This window comes from Urocitellus parryii, chromosome 8 (genome assembly GCF_045843805.1).
Source record: "Urocitellus parryii isolate mUroPar1 chromosome 8, mUroPar1.hap1, whole genome shotgun sequence".
In the NCBI taxonomy this organism is placed as follows: domain Eukaryota; kingdom Metazoa; phylum Chordata; class Mammalia; order Rodentia; family Sciuridae; genus Urocitellus; species Urocitellus parryii.
Genome location: NC_135538.1, coordinates 44820416 through 44842870, shown reverse-complemented (window position 1 = coordinate 44842870; position 22455 = coordinate 44820416). Strand labels below are relative to the sequence as shown.

The 22455-nt window shown below is 37.0% G+C and overlaps 1 protein-coding gene across 1 annotated transcript in view; it reads left to right on the top strand.

Moving 5' to 3' along the window:
- Slc35f1 (solute carrier family 35 member F1) overlaps window positions 1-22455 on the top strand; it is a 382601-nt gene that overhangs the window by 218167 nt on the left and 141979 nt on the right. The window contains exon 2 of the mRNA XM_026394096.2: window positions 6060-6235. Coding sequence (XP_026249881.1) covers window positions 6060-6235 — 176 coding nt within the window. The remainder of the gene's footprint in view (window positions 1-6059; window positions 6236-22455) is intronic.

The window sequence follows — 22455 nt, the reverse complement described above, 5'->3', positions numbered from 1 at the left end:
GAGTTCAAATATCGCCTACATATGTTACCTCCTAGACCCAGTGAAATGTTGTGTTCGAGACCATTTCCTTGTGGCTTGGTTTCAAGCAAAAGAAAATGGATGCCACAAAGAATAGATTCAATTCTGTGAGTACCGTACCGAACCTGAGGGAAAGAAATCCCAATTAGTGTTAAGCCTCTGGTGGTATGTATTTGCTTCTTACCTAATAATCTTCTTACATAGAAGTCTAATTAATGCTTGAATGCAATAAAACCTTTCAGCAAACAGCTTCTAGAAGTCAAGGGCCTAACTTCTGCAAACAAGAATCTTGTCAAAGAACATAGTACAGGACGTTTCTCCTGCATTCAAGTAGTATTGTTTTCCCCCTTGCAGTACACTGGGGTGTTCTTTGTGAATGCATATCTGAATTCAGTGCTGACTCAGATCTGACATGACTTGCCTAAGAATTGTTAACAGAATGAAGATGCCTCCAAAGATATGTTGATTTGCTCTACTTCAAGATGATAACATAACTTTTTTCACTCTCATGATCAAGAATTACAGAGCAATATGATTATATAACACTACGTTGAAACGAATAGATTCTTATAACTAAGAGAAGAAAACAGGTATAATTTATGCTTTATTTCTAATCCTATTATTTTGAATATTTAATTTGTAACACGAGTTTTTTTCTCAAAATTGTAAAGTCTGTTTCTTTAACAGAACAAAGTGCTGGTGATAATGGTTATGTCAGTCTTTGTGAATATGAGCTCTATTATAAAAGGTATTCAGCTTCCAGCAGCACTATTTTTCCTGAGACTCATGCATTTTTCATTGTCTAGGCCTTCTGAATTTAAAGTGGATAAGATATCCTTTTAAATGCATAAACAAAGAAGACGAAAATGTGTATCATAACCTCCTCTCCATTTCTGCTACTAAAATTATAGGAACTATGTATCTTACGTTGGAATGCATCTGGTGTGCTGTTCTATATACTACATGAATAACCAACAGCTTGCTGTGCAAAATTTCACCCTGCACCATATTTAGCATCATTTTTGCAAGATAGCACCTTACCAGTCTTGTTCAAAAAATGCACCAGAAAATAGCTTATTAATCTCAGTGTCTAACTGGCAGATGGAATACACTGAAAACAAGGTTGTTTTTGTCTTTCAGTACTAGTAGTTTTTTCAAGATAAGATCAGCAGCCATCTTTCAAATCTCCCAAGACTTTACTATTTTCATTTTTTTTGATATTTGTTCAGTCTTAAATTCATCCATTCAATCACTCATCTGTGTTTATTGAGCATTTATTTCTTTTCTGTCTCACATTTCTCAAAAGTCTTCGAATAGGGAAATGAATAAAACACATCTTTTTCTTCTTAAGAATTCATGAGCTGTAAGGTCTGGTGAGTGAGTGCAAGTAGATACAGAGACGTAACAGATGAGGACACTGAACTCAGCCTTGGGGAACAGGCAGTGGTCAACAGAGACATTCTGGACAAGATGGATGAGGAGTTAGGTAAGGGGACCACAGATCAACTGTAGTGGTTACCTAAGGGGAAAACCTGTTAGGAGGGGTAGGAATAAAATAAATGTGCTAGAAAGATTGAGACACAGAAAAAAAAAAAAGATTAGGGAGAACTCTTCTATGCAAGTGCCATTATATGGATTTGCCCTGTGCTAGATAAAAGGACAAAAGAGAATTTGATGGGGCAAGATGTCAAGGCAGGGGGATAGCTGACAGAGGGTCAAGATTTACATATTTAGGTTTATTATGTTTTTATACATTTACTGATATATTTTATTTTTATGACTCTAGTAACTAGTCTAGATGTACAGGTTACATTAGGTATGATATCTAGCTCCCTTCAGTCAGGAAAGGACTTATGAACTAATCTGATAAAGGTTCCTTCTATCCTTTCCTGTTCTACGCGTCACGTTCATTAGCATGACCGATGAAACCATAATTTGCATTCTCTATCAATTCACACCAGCAGCAGCTGAATGAGGTGGCCACTAATTATAAGCAGAAATTGAAATTGAATACATCATATCTGCTGTTTTGTTTGGCAAAAGAAACAAGAATAGGCTTGTGTTGACCTATTGAAAGGGGCACATGATAGATATCTTGGGGGGGTGGTGTTCATCAGAACATCTGGCCAGCTTTCTTTCTTTTTTTTTTTTTGTCTTTACCTTCTCCAAAATATTTCTGGAAATTGTCCAGTTAGGTTAGCTTGAAGCTCTGTGCATTCTGTGAGAACAAAGAATATTTTTTGGCAACATAATGATGGTATAACACAGTACAAAGATATAGAACCATATTACCTACTTCTCATCTAAACTTTTCACAATGTGGTCAGTATAAGTAGAGTATAGCTCAGTGACCTCTCTGAGCATCATTTACTTATCTATGAAATAGAATGATAATAATATCTGCCTTGCAAGATTTTTCTGAGTATGAAGTAATAAGTAAATTTAACCCCAGGGTTTGGCACATAATAGGAACTTATTAAACATCAACTATCATTGTTATTTCACCTCCACTGGCCCACATTTTTTACTAAGTTATTTGGAAACCCTCTTACAAATTTTGGGATGTATCACTCCCCAAGGATAAGGATTGTGTCTAACTCATCTTCACATGTATAGCATATGGTATACAGAAGGCTATTTCTTAGTATGTTGGCACATCTACACAACTTAGACTAAAATTTTTCTCTTTCACATAAGTAATCTGTAATTCTCTCTGGCTTGGTTTTGTTCAGGAAAGGCTTAGGATACTGTCCAGGTTTTGAATACTATGGTTGTAATTTGAATTGCTGTAGAACTACCAGATCTACCGATCTAGCTATGGCCTTTGCCACTTCTCCCAAGGGAGCATAGTCCAGCTGAGTTTGCTCCAGGGGACATCAAGAACAATTCTCTTATATGCCAGCTCTCACTCACTCCATTTTCTCTTCCACTTGAGGATCTAGCTTATTAGGCAAATAGTCAAGAGTAACTGAATAATTGTATAATCAAGTCTATTGTAAATTAACGTTTAAGTCATTTTAAACATTCTTGGGTCAACTATCATGAAGGCTATTATGTTTCATGGTAACTGGATTCTACTCCTTCAAAGAACTCTTTAAATTATTTGAATTCTTCAAAGTCAACACCTTTTATTTCTCAGCACTTCCTCTCCACTTAGTCACCTCTCACAATCTCTTCCATGAAAGTCTCTAGTCTCTTGGTTTCCATAACATCAGTATTACAAAGGTTGGCAGTTACTACCAGTCATCTCTTGCCAGTCCTCAATCTCTCTAATCGCCAAGCAACATTCAGTATGACAACTATTTTCTTCCACAAATGTCTGGCCCTTGGTTTTCTTAACACCAAGAACTACCCTGCCCTTCCAGCTACTTCTGACCCCAGTGATGCCGTTTTTCTTCCACTTTGCCCAACGCTACTCTTAGAATCTCCCAAGGGTTTTCCCAGTGTCATCTTATTTCCTCTGGCTCTCTGTTCTTTGATGATACTCTCCATTTTCAGTACTTTAGGTATCACTTCCGTAAATATAACATGTGCATATTATCTCTTGAATGACTTCCCTATCCAACCATGATCCCATGTTTCTTATACTGCTGGATCATTTGGAAGATCATCTGGCAGCTCAGAATCAACATACCTAAAATATTTATTGTCTTTCCACTAAAATCAATACCTTATCATGATTTTTGTCAGTGGATATTTTATTTCTCTCAGTCTTAAGAAACTTTGAGTTGATTCTCTCTACCTTTTTTTAATCACCCTTTCTGTAAACTGTTCCGTGTTGCCTACACCTATCTCGGCACTGTCTTTGAATCCTTCCATTTTCTACTTCCTCTGAACCAACCAGATTGCCTGTCAATAGATATGTTGAAGAACTTTGTATAAGAATCACTGTCTGGCAAAGGCAAGAGAAATGTAAAAGCAGTAATTACAATGCAATGAGATAGAACTAGTAAAGGAGATGCCTACCAGGGGAGCAGAAAAGTCTTCTCATAGACGGTGACAGATGAGCCAAGTCCTGAAAAGATGAATAGGTGTCAGACTGGCAAAAGTAAAATGAATATTCTGGAAATAATATCATATGCAAAAAAATGCAGCCAAAGAAGACCATGACTGGTTGAAGTGCAAATAGCTCCCAATGGCTGGAACTCTGGCTTCTTGGAAGAATCATATGGGGTGGGGGCAGAAAGAGGCAAAGCTCCAAAGGTAGTTGAAGCAGAGGAGAAGATTTAGAACATTGTTTCAGTTACCTGTTGCTGTATAACTATTGTAAAACTCTATGCCATAATATAACATTTATGCTTTCTCACAATCCTCCAACTGAGCAGCAATCTCTGGGGATGGTTCATCTCTGTGGCCTGTGGCTCAGGATGGCTTGACTTGACTGGAGCAGGAAGATCCCAGATCCTCACTCCTAATGTTCTTCACATCAACTGAAGCAGCCATACTAACTGGGCTTCTCTTATATTTCCCTGTGGTCTCTCAGTCTTCAATAGTCTACTCAGACTTCTTTACTTGGAAGCTAATTCCAAAGAAGGGAAAACATGGAAACTGCAGAGCTTCTTAATTCTTAGGTTTAGAAGTCACATGGAATTCTCCCCCCTATCCTCTAATTGTCAAAGCAAGTCATAAGACCCATTTGGCTTCCAAAAAGGAGAAATTTTGGAAGGAGCAGCATGAATACAAAGGGAAGTTGGCAGCTGGCTTTGCAGATCATGTACGATAGGCCCTGTGGAACACTGCATTCTATAGAGAATTGTAGGATTTAAAGCTGCAGACGGGTATTTGAAATATGTTTAAAACCATGTCTTTAACCCTTTTATGGAATTTGAATTTAGGGGTCAAGAGCCAGCACCTGGAAATAAATTCACCTCAGAAAAGTGTCCTCCAAGGTGCATGGACCTTGCCATAATTTTTACTCTCTATGGAAGCAAATGGAATGAACAAAGTATGAGTGATGCTTTTCTGTTTTAAATCAAAATAAAATCAAAGTACTGCTCAGGACTCTGTGTTCTTCCTTCCAGAAAAAATGGATTTATATCCTCCATGAGGGAAAAAATTTTAAAAACCACCGATCTTCTGCCTAAGGCCATTTTGTTTAGAAATACTAGTGCTTGCTTATTTTATATTTCTGTTTGTACAAATACACCAGGAAAGTCAGATGAAACTTTCAGGGAGGACAGAAGTCTGCTTTGTATTTCCAGGGAGTTTTCTTCTGTTGGAGAATGCATGTGTATATCATCAGAAAGCTTGGGTGGGCATTTCATTTCCATGCAAAGTGAACACTTTGACTGTTGCCTGTCATCTCCACTATAGTGGTCCACAGGGGCAGAGCCTATGAAAAAGGCACAGAAAATATTTGCATAATTTGAAAGGTTTTATTATACCACTGTGGTGTTGAATTTCCTTCAGGAATAACAGTTTTAATAGAAAGGCAACTGTGATGTGAGCAGAGAGGAGCAGAGGCCTAATGTGTGTTAAAGCTTCTTAGAAAAAATTAAGATCCAAAGTTTAGGAATGAACTGGAGATGGCCTTTCTGGAATTTTAGGGTTTCATATAGCTGTTTCACCTAAGTGTTCTGGATCCAGAACCTTGATCTATAAAGGAAAAATGGTGTATGAATCTGAGGATGAAGCTGGACTGCGTTCACTCCTGGTCAATGTTGAGGTTCTTTCTCAGTGTCACTAAACACTTATTAACATTATGGATGGCATCAAAATATGATGTTCATTTTTCTCTATAGTCGCCAGAGTGCAGTGGCTAGAATCTAGATTCCTGTGAGGAGATTTGATCTCATATCTGATTTTGCCATTTCCTATTTACATGACTATGAACAAATTCCTTGTCTATTTAAGTTTTGGTTTCCACTGCTGTAAAATCTCAATGATAATTGTACCTTCCTCATAGGATTGGTGTCAAGGATTAAAAGAATTAAGATTTATTGCCCTTAATCCAGTTCATGGTATGAGTAACCCATAAATTTTAACTGCTATTATCAGCAACAAACTTCTTGCTGATTTTGTTGTGTTTATCTCTTTCTCAGGGAGATGTTAATCTCCGTGGCTCTGGGTCAAGTGTTATCTCTTCTTATTTGTGGAATTGGCCTGACCAGCAAGTACCTGTCAGAAGATTTCCATGCTAATACACCAGTCTTCCAGAGTTTCCTCAATTACATCCTTCTCTTCTTGGTCTATACCACCACCCTAGCTGTCAGACAAGGTAAGCTCCCTATATCTCCAGAAATATAGCTTTTGCATCTACCTAGAAGAATGTGAGCCATGGCTGAATAACTTTTAGTCATGAAGGCATCAATAAGATAATTCAAAAACTCTAAATCTCACTTTTCTATTTTGCAGTAATACTGCAAGCAAAATGAATGAATAAATCACAAAGAAGCATAGTTTGTGTGAATTCAGCAAGAAGTAGCAAATGCAGTATAGGCAGAAATGTATAGTTGCTCACTATTTGAATTCCTATTAACATTCCTTATACCTTAGTGTTTCTCTAGAATCAGAATCAGGCCCCATTCAGATTTCCTAAATAATGCTAATCCTGAGATAGCTAAGAGCAATTCAGACAAATAAATGTTCTTTGGGAAAGTGACATAAGAAAGATATAAATAGTAAACACATACGACTCTAGTAATAACACAGGGGAGAATAAAGAAGAGAAAGCTACCACGAATGGTCAGGCAAGTTGGTAAATTATTTTACACTAAAAATAATTAAAGTAATAAAACAAGTCTTCTAAGAATCAATGCAAGGAAAAAAATGGTTTTTTTTTAAGAAACCATTGCAAGAAAAAAAAGAGCAGTTGAATTGAAAATCCTGAAGTATGTCGTCCCCCAAATAATAACCATTAACTATGAAATATGCATAGAAAAATAATCGTTAATAGGTTTAAAAATAATTAAATACATTAGGACACATGTATAACTGTATACATCAGTTCTAATAGTGTTTCTGAAACTTTGGTAGAAACTATTTTTCAGTATTTAATTTCTACATTTATTTGGATTTTTATCTATAATAATATTGCTTAGTTATAATTTTTTGGCTAGTACTTGGTTTTATCTTAGAGGAAGAATAATAATGAACAAGCTGATACTGAATTAATTTTGGATTTGTTTGAAGTATTAGAGAAGCTAATTTCACTTGCTTCTCAAAAATTAGTGCTTTCAGTGTTTGTTTTTTAAAAATTTACCATCAGTAGACATAATTAGCTTAAGAACAAAGTGTCAGCTAAAACCTCTGCTTACCAAAGTTATAGACATTGAATCTCAGCTGTTTCCTCAGCATGTTGGAAGCTAATAATTTTGAATGTTACAAATGCAATGCCTAACAGTTATCCCTGCTGTTTTGCAAGTGGTGCTTCAAATCAGGAAAGGGCTCCAGTAAGTAAGGATATGGGGGAGGCATATAATTAGCAATGCATGTCTGAGAGACTGTGGGAATGTGTAGCTTGGCCATATCAAGATGAGAGGACTAAGAGCTAAGATTGAATGTTAAAATCACTTGATGCAAACTTGAATCAATATTAAAAGAATCTACTAATTATTTAGCCCATTGCAAGGAGTATAATTTAGAAAAATAAGACTAAATGAAGAACAATTTTGCAATACTCTAATATTGAAAAAGGAAATTTCCATGAGAGTGGTGACCGCATCTTCTCTAATGATTTGAGAACTAAACAGTAGGGACTATCAGAGGTGGTGATGGTAGCTTTGGGTTCTCATCCATCTTACCTTTCAGGAGCCCAGAGACTTAACAAGAATCTGCTCCAGGGGGGAAAAAATTAATCATTCTAAAAACCAGAAAGAATATATTCAGCAGTTACAGGTAGAAACCAGAAGACATTAGAAAACTAAATGTAGAAAAAAAAACCAAAGTTATGTTATCATAATCTACATAATGTGCTAGCCACACTGTGTGGGTAATCCCTTTTTATTCTTTCAGTACGAGAAATAAGTATTATTATCCAAAATTTTACAAATGAGAAAGCCAAAGCTTTGATGGCACAGGATTCTGCTCAAGCATATGGTTTAGGAAGTAGTAGAGACACATCATGGGCCTGGCTTGTGAAGCTGTGGGACTGTAGGGCCTACGCTGCCTCCCCATGTGAGGTTCAGGGGAGGACGCAGGAGAGATGGGAGATTTTTCTGAACAAAAATAGAGGTGAGTTTGTTTGTTCATTCGTTTCTTTGTTTTGAATTTCAAAATCTTTGAACAAGAAACCAGCCCTGGGGTGTAAGAACTAGTGAGACACAGCAATGAAACCAGGGGGAAGTCATAGATCATATGAGGAAAGGGTTGGCTCAAATAGGAAGAGGGACAAATGGAAAGAGACCAAAGTCTTGGGGCATCTAGGTGCCTGGAGGCTCTTTGGAAAGGAAGGCTGAAGAGGACCTAAGGAAATTCTGACTGAAATTCCTCAGGATGGAAATCAATTTATAAAATGCCCTCTCTGGAGATTTTTACTATTGCCTCATTATCACTAAATTTGCTGGTATGTCTTTATTTGTGTGTTTCCTTGGAGTGTTTACTTGTTTTAAGCTTCATCTTTAGAGTTTTAATAGGCTGGAATTAAGCTAACATCTGGAAATCAACATAGTAATTACATTAATTTTGTCTAGGCTGATTCAGTGCTATGTTCTCGAGACATAACATCTTTTCATTCAGGCACCTCAAGATTTGGGAAGGAATGAAACACAGAGAAGAGGCCAGGAAGTCCTGTGTGTATGAGAGAGAATCTCTCATAGCCAGTTTCTCCCCCTTTCCCAGTGTTGCTCAAGGGCTGAGGGTTAAGTCTGAGCAAGGTACTGGTCTTTATAGCTTTCCAAGCACATACCAGCTACTCTGCTGGGCCCCCATAATGGCTTGATAAGACCTTAGGCCCATAACAGCTAGAAGTTAGACTTATGAATATTTTTTTAAACAAATCTTCTATCATATTAATCATACAGCTTCTAAAAATGTGTGATTATCGCATTTGAACACAATGTAGTAAATGCAGGAAGTTCTTCAAGAGCAGTAAGGGTAATGTTACTATGAAAACCCTGCCACAGATTGACTTCAACATTAAGCTGAATTGTCCCCATCATTTTCACTGGGGGCCAATGGTGAAATGACAGAGGCAACAGCTTCCAGTATGAGTTCTGGTATGAAGTTGAGTTTTGAACTTACTCTTAATTATTAATTAATTCCTACAGAAATTTGGGTATCATCCTTCTTTAAAAAAATTCTATTGAGTAAATTTTAAGTCTAGTCTTATTCATAATTGGAACTAGGGTTTCTTTCAGAAGGTTCTGAAATTTAAAAAAAAAAAGCTTACTATATATAATAAAGACCTTTAGTAATATAACTCTGTAGAAAGAACTATACTTCAAAAATGTAGTTCCACTGACAGTGTATATAGTTTGAGAATTTAGGTAAAATTTAGATTACTCGTACTTTAATAGCTTGATTGTAACCATACTGGGAAATTATTTGGGAAATGAAAATGTACCTTTAAAGAAATGTCAGAAATTCAAATAATTCATGCAGTATATCCAAAATAGGGCTCAGGATTATGATTAAAAAAGTATAGTGAGGCTTCTAAAAATCCCTATGACAAAAATTCAAGTGTTTTTTAGAACTCACTTTCAGCAGTTCTTGAGTAAAAATATATAGTCAATAATTCAACTTCCTTTTCTTCTACTATCATTTTTCTATATCTTAGTCTATAATTTAAGGAGATAAAAGGCAGGAAGCCAAGGGTAAAAAGAAAACACTTTCTGGCCTTATTATCTTCCTCAAGTCATAGTGGCAGGGAGAAAAATGAATATTAGGAGTGAATAGAATCAGAAGTGTCTGCCACTTTTTAATATGCACACCCTGGAAATGAAATAAAATGTTGCCACCATTGAGCATCATTAGAGTACTAACGATCTCAATATTTCAGGTTCTGTAAGTTTTGCTTTTTCATTGAAAGGTATTTTTATAAGTTCTCCCAATTTTGAATACAAACAAACTGCCAGTTAAAAGCAATTTGACGAGCACTGCATGTATCTTGCTTTCCAGTAAATTCTTGAAACATAAACATTATTCAATCTATTTATTCAATCATTTATATATTTTTCTGTCAGTATAAAAATGAAATGAGTCTTTAATAGTACTAATAGAACACTCATAAAAATATCACCATATAGAATCTTTTTTTTTCCCCAAAGAAATAATGCCAAAAAGTGAACTTCATGTGATGTCGCCCACTGCCCGCACAGGCAATAGAAATGTGGTTCCCCTCAGTGGAATGGGCTGGCTGAGAAAAGCTTAAAAAAAGAAAAAAAAGAAAGAAAAGAAAACCACAGGACACAAAAAGTAGTTTCAAAAGTGGGGGCAGGATGAGCAAGCCAATCAGACAGATGGAGCTTCTATACTCTAGCAAAATGGAGCCCACGCTTGCTTTATTTATATCAGGGGACATCAAATACAGGGATAAGGTTTCAAGGGCAGAGTCTTGCTTCCTGGTATCTTGCAGTCAACAGGTTGATTGACATCTTGACAAGCCACACCCATCTCAGGTTCTGTATGGGATCTCTGTGAGGGGGAAGTTCACCTGCATTAGGTGATCAGTCCTTGTGGGGGTGCCATAGGAGGTTCCCAATGCCAGACTTATCCCCTCATTAGGCTGCTATGCACCACATAGTCCTCACACACAACCCACAGAAGGCTCGTGTCGATGTGAGAAATGTTTTTGTTTTGAATATTACATTTTAGAAGGTAGGAACCCTAGAGGTCTAAGTTCCAATTTCAGTTCTAAGAGACTGGAGAAATGAGGTCAGTTGGGTATTGCAAGGATTCACTCTCTCCCAGAACCATCTACCCACCATATTTCATTCTCCACCTGGAGCGCTCAGTGGGGTAAAAGAAATAAGAGATATATATGAACCTGACAGCTTTATCTACACGTGACAGCTGAATGCAACTCTTAACCAATGGTCTGGGCCTTAGCAATTAAAATAAGTATTCATCTCATAACTTTTGCCAAAAGAAAAAAAAATTGGGGGGGGGGTTGTTTGTTTGGAGTTTTTGTAGGGTGGTTGGGATGATAGCTTGGGTAAGCACTGACCAGAAAGCAATTTTTGCCTCTTCCAACCCAGGACAGGAGGGTTCTTATTTTCTTTCTAGAAACTTCTTATAACTACAGACTAAATTCTCAATTACCAGCATTGCAAGATTTAAAATATTGATGCAATTTAAAGAAATGGAACTTGATATGAAATAAAATGAGCCTCTCCAAGAGCAAAAAACAGTCTGGAAGAGTAGGTATCTGGAAGAGCAGGTATTTCCCAATGTCAGACCCTAGAGTCACCTAAAGATCTCCCTCCTCAGTTCTGAGAAAACTCTGAGCATCTTTTCCCCAGCCCTTATTGATGTTTCAGTCAGCTTTTTCACTGCTGTGACTAGAAGACCTGACAAGATCAGTTTCAGAGGAGGAAAAATTTATTTGGAAGCTCGCCATTTCAGAGGTCTCAGTTCACACACAGCTGGGACTTCATATCTTGAGACTCAAGGTGAGGAAGACTATCATGGTGGAGGAGTGTGGAAGAGGGAAGTGGTTCACATGATGATCAGAAAGCAGAGAGACTAAGCTCAGCTCACCAAATATATATCCCAAAGGCATGCCCCAGTGACCTGCCTCTTCCAGCCATATCCTACCTGCCTTTGGTTACCATTCAGTTAATCCCTACTAGGGGATTAATTCACTGATTAGGTTAAGGATCTCATAATCCAATAATTTCTCCTCTAAACTTTCTTACATGAACTTTTTGGGGACATCTCACATCCAAACCAAAACAGTTGGAATTTTCTTTTTCTTTTTTTTTTTTTTGACTGTACTGGGAATTAAACCCGTAGCCTGAAATTTTCTTTAATGTTTACCATAGACAATCAAAAACTTAGACTAGAATTGTGAAACAATTTCTCAGAGCAGAAGCCTGAACTTTGTGCTTATACAGCTCACTTCCTAATTCTCTGGATAATCTTGACTGAATCACTGAAAAGAAAGACTGTTAGTGGTTGATAGAATAAGAAAGCACTTGGCAAATGTAAATACAGAATTATAACTCCCTTGGGAGTCGTGGGGGAAATACTACTGTTACTTATCTAAGTCTGGTGAGATAATATTCATTGGAACCTCTTAAAAAGTCTCCCTTGTGGGAAATTACTTGGCAACCTTCCATACCTATTTCTTCTCAGGTCACATTTATTTTTATTTCTTAAGTATGATTGGAGAGTTTCAGGCCCCACAGTATGGAAAGATTGTACCTCAGGGATTTTTTAGATGAATCCTGGTGGATGTTCTGTGGGAATTATGCTTGTGGGGAAGAACAGGTTTGGGACTAGAGTGTCAAACATATTATACTGGGAAATTGGTAGAGAAAAATCACAAGAGAGTATCAATCCATATCTAACAAAGCTTTCTGCCAACATATATAACAACTGAGACTCTTGTATATTGTTGGTGGGAATACCAAATGGTAACACTTCTTTGGAAAATGGCTTAGCATTTGTTTGTCAAGTTAAACATACTCTTGCTGTGTGATGCAACAGTTGCATTCTTCCAAGAGAGATGAAAACAACGTCCACACAGAGAACTGGGTGGTAATGCTGGTAACGCCTACTACTACTTTATTCATAATTGCCTCAAACTGTAAACAACCCCAGTGACCATTAACTTGTGAAAAGATCAAGAAAAAGTGGCAAATTAACAAAATGAAGTACCACTCTCCAATAAAAAGTAATATGCTACTGACATATGCAACAATATGGACTGTTTTTGAAGCATTAAACTAAGTGCAAGGAGACAGATAATCAAAACTTACATGCAATGTAATTGCATACTGCACAGTTACATGATACTCTGGAAAAGGCAAAACCATAAGGGCAGAAAAATAGACCAGTAGTTGCCAGAGCCTAGGGGTGGTGAGAAGCTGCAATGGGGGCACCAAAGGAACTTTAGAAGCAATGTCAATGTTCCATATATCTCAATTATTATGGAGGGTACATGACTATATACATTTGTCAAAAGTCTTAAACTATATACTTAAAGATGGTGGATTTTATCATGTCTGAATTATATTTAATTACATCTTCCCAAAGGGAAAAAAAGAGGAAATTAATGGGCTGTCTACTCTAACTTTGTGGTTAGCTTGATGGAATAAATACATTGTTGGGGCACAGCTTCTAATATGTAGCTATTTTTTTCAGTCATTTCCATATATTAAGAAATGTCATTTGAAGTGTCTGCCTTCATTGTGGCACCTTTTTAGACTAGAAGAATGAGTATAGTTTCCTCCCAAAATGTATCTACTCCAAAGGACTTGCTAGTGTTACATGATTCATCAAGCTCATGATTCATCCAACAATGCAAAACACACACATTCCATATGCAGACAGTGCTTAAAGGGAAATCTGCACCAAATCAAACCTTCTATAGTCTTAATCAAACTTACTATCCAATAGTGTGTGTCCCATTTGTGCTAACGTATATGAATCTCAAATAGAGTGATGTTACTTAGTGTAACAAATGACTTTCAGATTGAAAGAAATTGGCATGAATATGCAACACCATCTTCTACTTTTAATGAATCCTTATATAAACTCTCTCTCTCTCTCTCTCTCTCTCTCTCTCTCTCTCTCTCTCTCTCTTACACACACACATACACACACACACACACACACACACACACACACTTTCTACATCAGACCCTCCATCATCTCCTATGCCAAATACTTCATTAATGAACACCTTTCTGATTCCCTCATTCTCAAGAGTATATAAGCTGTGGGGAGGGGTTGTCTCCTGTATTATCTGGAGCCATGTTGACTGTTAATTCTGGAAATCTTTAAGCATTCATCTACCCATGCTGAGAGCTGGCATTGAGCAATACTCATTCCTGGCACGCAGCTCCCATGTTCATGTGGGAGATTGAAGGGTGGTTACAAGATGATAACTGTATTGCCTGAAGCAGATAAGTCCCCTTCTGCCAAAATAGTGCTTTGTATGTAATTAGTGTAAAAATTCAGAGGAATAGAGTTTATCCTTCCAATCATCTTTCTCATTAAAAAAGAATCATAATGGAGGAACAAAGCCATCCCTGCAGTGAATTGAATTGCTTTCCCTAAGTTTTCATTAAATCAAAGACTCAGCAGTTAAGCATCTTGCAAGACACTATTGCAGTCTGCTGCATGAGATCTGCAGGGGAAAAAAAATGAAGCAAATGACTTTTTTTCTTCAAGTATTAGAACTGTATTACAATTATCTTTAGATCTGTGCTCTCTGCCTATGCATTTTGTGAATGTTTGGTTTCATAGATTTGGTTTCATGAGATTTTTGAGACTGGGAAGAGTGAAAGAAATCACTGATATAATTATTTTCCTAGTGAATTATTAATTCTACAATGCACAAGGGCAATATCCCTTCTTCCAGGGTACAGAATGGGGTCTTCCTGGCTGAAAAAGTCAAGCCGAGGGTCACAATAGGCATTCAGAATCTTTGCTCAGAAGCTAGAGCTACCCTCTGACTTTTAAGAATAACTGCACAATATCATCCAACAAGGAGTAGGTAGCCAAGGAAAGAGCTGAGAGGACAATTCTCTAGATGAGTACTTGCCCCAGATGAGTATTTTTTTTTCCTACTGCTTTGATTAGAGTTGTGAAATCCTAAGGCAAAATTCTTTCCCACTCTGTCTCTCCCTCTTGATTGGGCATGTATGTTTTTCCAATCTCTTCTGTTTCCCCTCTTCGCTCAGCCTTTTCTTCTCGTATAGTCTAAACTGATAGACAGATGTGGGGGTGAGGGGGACGAATGGGGAAGATAAACATTCCATTCCTTTGACCTGGGGGCAGAATGTCATTACAAACCTGGACAAAGGAGAAAAAAAAAATCCAGATTTAGTTCAAGGTGTGTCTGCAGATAACCACTCCAAATTACTATTATTCTTTACTCAAGAAAAGGGTGGGTGCACAAGGATGCCCATTAAAGTATTCTCTGACATAAGCTTGAGCACCTTCTTTCCAGAGTGTTTTCTCTTTCACAACACACACAGAATGCATCTGTGAACTGTATCCAACTGAACACACACACAGAAAGTAAAGCAGATCCCCCAGAGCAGCTGGGAAAATCAATTTCCCATTTGGTCTGCTGACCAAGGCTCATGCCAGCTGGAAAAGTTGGGGGGAAAAGCCAGAACAGGATGACATTTCTGTTCCTGAAAATTTCCAATAAGGATTCAGTTCATGGGGCAAGGGACAACAGATGTTTTGGAAGACCTCATCATTACAATGGTAGAACTCTTCAGATATATTCTAACAAGGAGTATGGAGTCACTATTTTATAATCAAAATTCAATTTCTATATCAGTGACTTGGAATAGTCCATGAGAAGCACACCTCTCTTAAGGGCATTCTGTTAGATATCACTATGAGAAATTTATAAGCAAAGATCTAGCCTCACTGATGATCTACTCTAAAAACAAGAATAATGCTTGGGTGAGTTCTTTACAAGAACACTTGCTCCCATTTTTGGACAGTGTAAGAATATTCTATCGCAAAGTATAAAAATATGCTTAGGATGGAGAAAGAAAAAATAAATAATTTAAACTGATAAACACCTGTAAAATTCCCTGTAGGGACACAAAGTACTGAGGGCTATAGAACCAGAGAAGTGGTCATGTGTCCTACAGCTGAGAAGAAGGAAGGCCAACTGTCACAGATCATGGGGCTGTTGGTTGGCCCTCATTAAGCAGGGGGAACATGCTACAGACAGATTGAATGGAATGCTGAGGCCTTACTAGGTTCAAACAGTAGCCTCTCCACCTACAAGCCCATTTCAACTTTTTTCTTAAGTGAATCGTCATTTGCTGAGGTTGAAATTTCCAGCTGTGCAGTGTTAAACTCAGGACTATTATAGCACAGCTTTAAGTAAGCTATTGATTTAAAACTTTTGTTGGACTAAAAGAAACCAAGTTAGATCATTCAGAAGCAAGCAAAGAACTCAACATCTAAAAATAAAGTTAAGAGACTTGTTAGGAACTTCCCTTAACAAAGAAAATGTGTGGGCATAGCTTATGTAAGTGACATAAATGTAGATATCTCTGCACTTGTTAAAAATTGTACGTTATTTACTACATGGAAACTTACTAACTCTCAGCTCCTGATTTCTGTTGTTTTGACCTCAGATATGTTGAGTGATTTGGATACTTGAGAATACTCACTGATAAAAGTGATCCTGTACTGGCAGGGTCTCTTAACTGAGGGTATCAAGCTGGTATACAAGTCAAGGATGTGACCTCTCCCCAGAGGCATTTGTAGTTTTAATCCTGCCCATGATCACTTCCTATAGAACCTTCCAGAAGGCTCCAACCTGAGTACTTCTTTTTCAAATTTATATAAATTTCGGTCCTCTACCTTTCTCAGTCATATGTTTCTTACTTCATGCATTCTCTTGTTCATTATTCATTTATTCAGCAAGTGCTTTCAGAATGCTTTCAACTGCCAGGCACTGTGCTACTAGATGTGAAAGATACCTGACTGAGTAAAGACAGTCTCCCTCCTCCTGCCCATGTCAAGCTTGCAGAAGAGGGAGAGTAACAAGTAGAGTCCCTGTGACTGATCCCAGGGCCTCCCTTCCCCTTATCTCCACCAAACCTTTACTGCAAAAGCACTTACTTTTCCTCTGTCATCCACTCCACCACTCTTCCCCATACACCTTGAGGCCTCCCTTTCCCAGTTATTCACAGCAGAAGGATTCCTTATGGACCGTTAAAATCAACATATTGCTGTCCAGTGACCTCCCTTGGATACTACACATTCCCTTTGTGCCCGGATCCTGTCTTTGCGTTAAGAATAATTTGCATCTGCTTCTCTAGTGTCTCCATCACCTACCCATCGCCACTCGCTCCCTGAGAGAATACTAGGCAGACATCACTCTCCTGCTTTCTTTAGAATTAGCTGTGGAGACCTCTTGACTTCTATGAGCTAGACAAGTTGGCTCTTTTTAGGATTTGTAATGGCCTCCAAGACCCTCAAAGGACTCTCGTTCCTTACCAGTGTTTGTGTATACATACATACGTGTGTGTGTGTGTATGTATGTGTGTGTGGTCTACACCATCTTGTCTGATTCAAGTGACTCCTCTATGTAAAGGCAAGTACTCCTTTACTTTGGGGACTTTACTCTTTAAGGAGTCTTTGCCCTTTCCTTGTGACTTCCTTCAGCACTTGCTGGTGATTGAATCTTAGCTCCTGCCAAATTTCTAACAATCCCCATGAAACAGTAGAAACCATAATAATCATGTTATAAAGAGAAAAGTGACCAAGTAAAAAAAACAGTGGGATTTTCAAGGTTCATTGGCTTTATCCCAGTACCTGACAGAGTAGAAAGACTTCCAATCACTCACTGGAACCATTAGCATCTGCTGAGGAGCAGGAAAGGAGAATAAATTACCATCCTCTGGCATTCGACCCACCAGCTCATCTTATTTTCTTAGTATCCAGCATGCTCCACTCAGCTAATGGTCATCACATCTTCCAGAGTATCAGGCTACCATTTTGTGGTATTGTAGAAGAGTAAATTAGTGATGCCATTGATAGCAGGATCACAATAAGCACAATTTCCAGTAATACTAATTTTTTCTAGAAAGTAGCACAGATAATATCCATTCAAATGTAGCAGTGATTACAGTGCCTCTACGAAGCCTTTGTATCATCCTTTTAATTTTACCAAAATCCCTGGTTTCACCTGAAAGCCAGAAAAGTGTATCTTTCTTTAACAAGGATACCTCCAACCACACTATCCTGTATATCTTTTCAACTTCCCATGTTAATATTTAACACACTCCACAAACTGACTCAGAAAACCACTTCATCTCTGAGATGGAAGTTTAACTTGCTTATAAAATATAGTTGTTTTCACTTAAATTTCACAAGCATCTATTGAGCCCAGTGTGTGCCCAATGCTGCATGGGTCCCTTAGAGGGACTTCTCTAGTCCCATCCGCTCTACCCCTGTCCTAAGCTAAGCCACCATCACCTCTCACCTAGACCAGGGCTACCATATCCAAAATGCTCACTTATCTCTGATGCCTGTCATGACTTATCACAATAGCCCCTCTTTTAAACGTTTATTTTCTCCAAGTCCAAATACATTAGAAAACTAGGATTGGGTGATCATGTAAATCCTTCTTCATTTATGATTCTGATTGAAATCAGTATTTTAAAACAACAGCTGGGGAGGAACTGGTTAATAAAAAGTGATTATTTTCCATATCCATTGAAATCAACATATACTTCTCTGTCATTCTATGAACAAAAATAGAGTCTTTTAACAAGGACTCAAAGAAACTCAAAATCAAGGTATTAAAATGTTGCTATTCCTGCTTTCTAATTAGCCTGTCTACTTGAGGAAAAGAGGCCAAAGATTGAATATGCTAATTTTTATTCTCTGAACAGGGTCTTTTCTCAAGTACAAGCCAAGTTACCTTGTATTTAAGAGTAGGAGACTCTGATCTTAAAGTAAAAAAAAATAAATAAATTTAGTATTTTAGGTGCTAACTTCATTACAAATAACTTTGGTTGATATTACACTGTACATACAACCTAATCGATAACCCCCATTTGTCTCTTAATGTGGAATTGCCGATTAAAATCAGTTTGATTATGAGTTAAAATGAATTGAAAGACCTTAATAATGAAACTTCTGATTAAATATCTTTGTTGAATTGCTTCTAAAGCATATGTCTACTTTATAGATACTGCCAAATATAGGGAAGAAACCATGAAGAGCCTAGAGCCTGAGATAATTTTGATGTGATAAAGTTATAACCATTTTTAAAATTTTATTTTTTTAAACTACTCAAGTAACACCTCAGTATAAATATTGCTTATGTAAATATAAGCATTTTAAATACAGACATATATATAGTAAAAAAAATAAAAGTAAAAAAGAATGGTACTTCCCATCTGTGACATAAATCCCAGTCTCCAAAGGAAATCTTTGTTAAAATGTTGTTACTCATCTTTCATGACCTTTTTTTTATGCATTTGCACTTATCTGCATAGTTATGTGTTTTTCAAGTAAGTGCTAGAAACTATACAAATTGTTCTATAGTATGCTTTTCCACTTACTAATTAATGGATCCTGGAAGAATTTCCACCTCAGTACAGGTACATTTATCTTATAGTTTTTTTCATTGCTACATTAGTACTGATAAGGCCCAAATTAGTGGTGTTGCAAATTATTTCCAATTTTGAATTATCCCATCTATATTTTATAAGAAACATCCTTATAAAAGTTTCTGAATACACATGAGACTATCTTATAGTTTAGATTTCTAAAAATTGAAGTGCCAGGTAAAAGGTCATTCTCAATATTGATAAATATCACCATATTCTCCCCACCCAGCCCCTAACACCCAGAAAGGCATTACCAATTTAAAAGTCTACTAATAGTGTTCGAGAGCACCATTTTCCCCATTTCTTTATCACCACTGGATATTACTAATTTCTTTTTCATTCCGAAAAGTGAAAAATACCTCATTGTAATAAATTTCATATCCTTAATTACTGGTGAAATGTGCATCCATTCATGTTTACTGGCAAAGTTAAATAACTTTCAAATTCTGGAATAAAAGTGTGCAGTGATAATGATCCCTCGCACAGTCTGTTCTTGGTGTAGGAGTGTGTCCCACTGGGCTCCTTTCCTTCTTTCTTTCGTTCGGTTTCTTGTTTTCATTTACTCATGTATTAGTGCAAAGAAGGAAAAATGAATGAGCCCTGTGATACCTTCTTCTGGAAGAATGCCACTGCCTGAGCACTGCATAATAATATTGGAATTTATGCCATCAGTAAACCTTTTATGGTAATGTAATTAGTAGGACTACTAATACCACTCGAGCCCAGCATTTTTTATTGCTATAAACACAGCTTGTGATCATATAAATGACATTAGTGATAATCCTATGGGGTGTCATGTAAACCAGAGCACTTGAGTGAGTTTAGGACCTAATGAGAATCTCTATTAATTTTTTTTTCTTTCTTTTTTTTCTTAGAAAGCAGAGTATGAGAGAAGATCACTGGGTATTTTCCAACATTTGAATGTTGGATTCTAGGGGAACCTTACTGGTGTTAAATGGAAAGAATTAATTAGAGAGGGATAGAGGAATTTTAGCCAGTATCAATTCAAGGTTATGACCCTCTGAAAAATGTATTCCTTTGTTTCTATGGCTCATTTACATAGGTTTTCTACATTCTTGTGCCACTTTTATTAATGTTTAATTTTTAAAATGGGATGAGTATATTATATATTCTTATCTCTTCAAAAAATATTGAACGTGGGCTAGGGAAGTAACTCACTGGTAGGGCATTTGCCTAGCACATATGAAACACTGGGTTCTATCCTCAGCACCACATATAAATAAATTAAGGTATTGTATCCACCTACAGCTAAAAATATTTTTTAAAAAATAATGAATGTGGCATAAAAGTAGCTTTCAGGCTGTGTAAATTGGCCTGATTTAGAAGAATGTTGTCAGTATTGGGACATTATAATTACATTCAAGAATGGTCTCTAACTATGGTTCATGTTTCTTCCTTTAAGAGATCACCTTAGTATCCCTGTGGTTCAGATTGCCTAGCTCAATAAATGGGAATACCTATCAAAAACTACTTATTAACCCGTATTGTCACTTTATGTGCTCAGAGATACAAATTTATAACTGATGGTTTTATTAAAATGTTAATCTCTTTGATGATATTGGAATGTGATTTGGGGAGATTGACAATTTACTGAGCATTATCTCTGAATAAAACTAGTATACTACGAGTAAGATTTTCTGAAGCAACAGGTTGAAAAGTCTGTTGATTCACCTTGAATAATTATCAACAAGGAGAAGAGCACAATGACATAAGAGAAATAATGCACTATGAATTTGTTTACTGTTACGACCACACTGTGAACTATTTCAAGTACCACCCAAAGAGGAAAGAGAAAGGAATTGAAGATACACAACAGTTAGATCATTTTTAAATCTTTGGTTGATATTATAATTCTATATTTTACAAATGAAGAAACTAAGGTTCAGAGAGGTAAACTAACTTACCAAAAATGATATCTGGCTCTATTTAGCATATAGCAAGTCACAAAAGATTCAATTCACAATAGCTAAACTATGGAACCAACCTAGATGCCCTTCAATAAAGGAATGGATAAAGAAAATGTGACGTGTGTGTGTGTGTGTGTGTGTGTGTGTGTGTATTCATTCAAAGAAGAATGAAATTATGGCATTTGCCAGTAAATGGATGGAAATGGAGAATATCATTCAAACAAAATAAACCAGTCCCAAAAAAACAAAAGCTGAATGTTTTATCTGATATGCAGATGCTAATTCACAATAAGGCTGGCAGGAAGAGGGGAGGCACAAAGGAAGAATAGAGTTTCTTTAGATTAGGTAGAGGAAAGTGAAGGGAGGGTAAGGCATATGAGGATAGGAAGGATAATAGAATTAAATAGACATTATTACTTTATGACATATATGACTGCATGACTGATGTGATTCTACAACATGTACAATCAGAAAAATGAGAAATTATACACCACTTATGTACATCAAAGTACATAAATGCATTCTACTGTCATGTATAACTAAAACAATTAAAAAAATTTAAAATTTGTCCCTCTATTCTAACAACTAAAAGAAACCTGATAAACTATAAAAATATAGTTTCATTGAACTCATTTGTCATCTTTTCTGCTGCTGTGACCTAAAGACCTGACAAGAACAATTAGAGGAGGAAAAGTTTTTTGAGGGACTCATGGTTTCAGAGGTCTCAGTCCATAGACAACTGTCTCCATACTTGTGGTACGAAATGAGGCAGAACATCATATCAGAAGTGTGTGGCAGAGGAAAACAGCTGGGATCTTGGCACCCAGGAAATAGAAAGAGAGCTCTGCTCAACAAGAACAAAATATAAACCCCAAAGGCATGCCCCTAAGTACCCACCTCCTCTAGCCACACCCTACCTGCCTCCAGTTACCAGTTAATTCCTACCAGAGGATTAATTCACTAATTGGGTTAAGGTATGCATAATCCAATCATTCACCTCTAACCCTTCTTATATTATCAACACCTGAGATTTGGGGAGACACCTCACATTTAAACCATAACACCATCAGAAAACTAAGGAGTGTAGAAAACTTTAATGTGAAAAACAACAAGAAAATTTCCATCATAAGAGAAAAAATCTATAGCTCTTCTCATCTGTGGTAGATGAAAAGAGAATGAATCAATCTGAGGCATGTGGAGTCTCCCTCCCTGAGGCTTGGCAGCCATCCTCTGAAGGTGTAGGAAATTATATAGGAAATCAGAGACATGAATTTGAGGCATTCTAGAATTTCAGCTGCCAG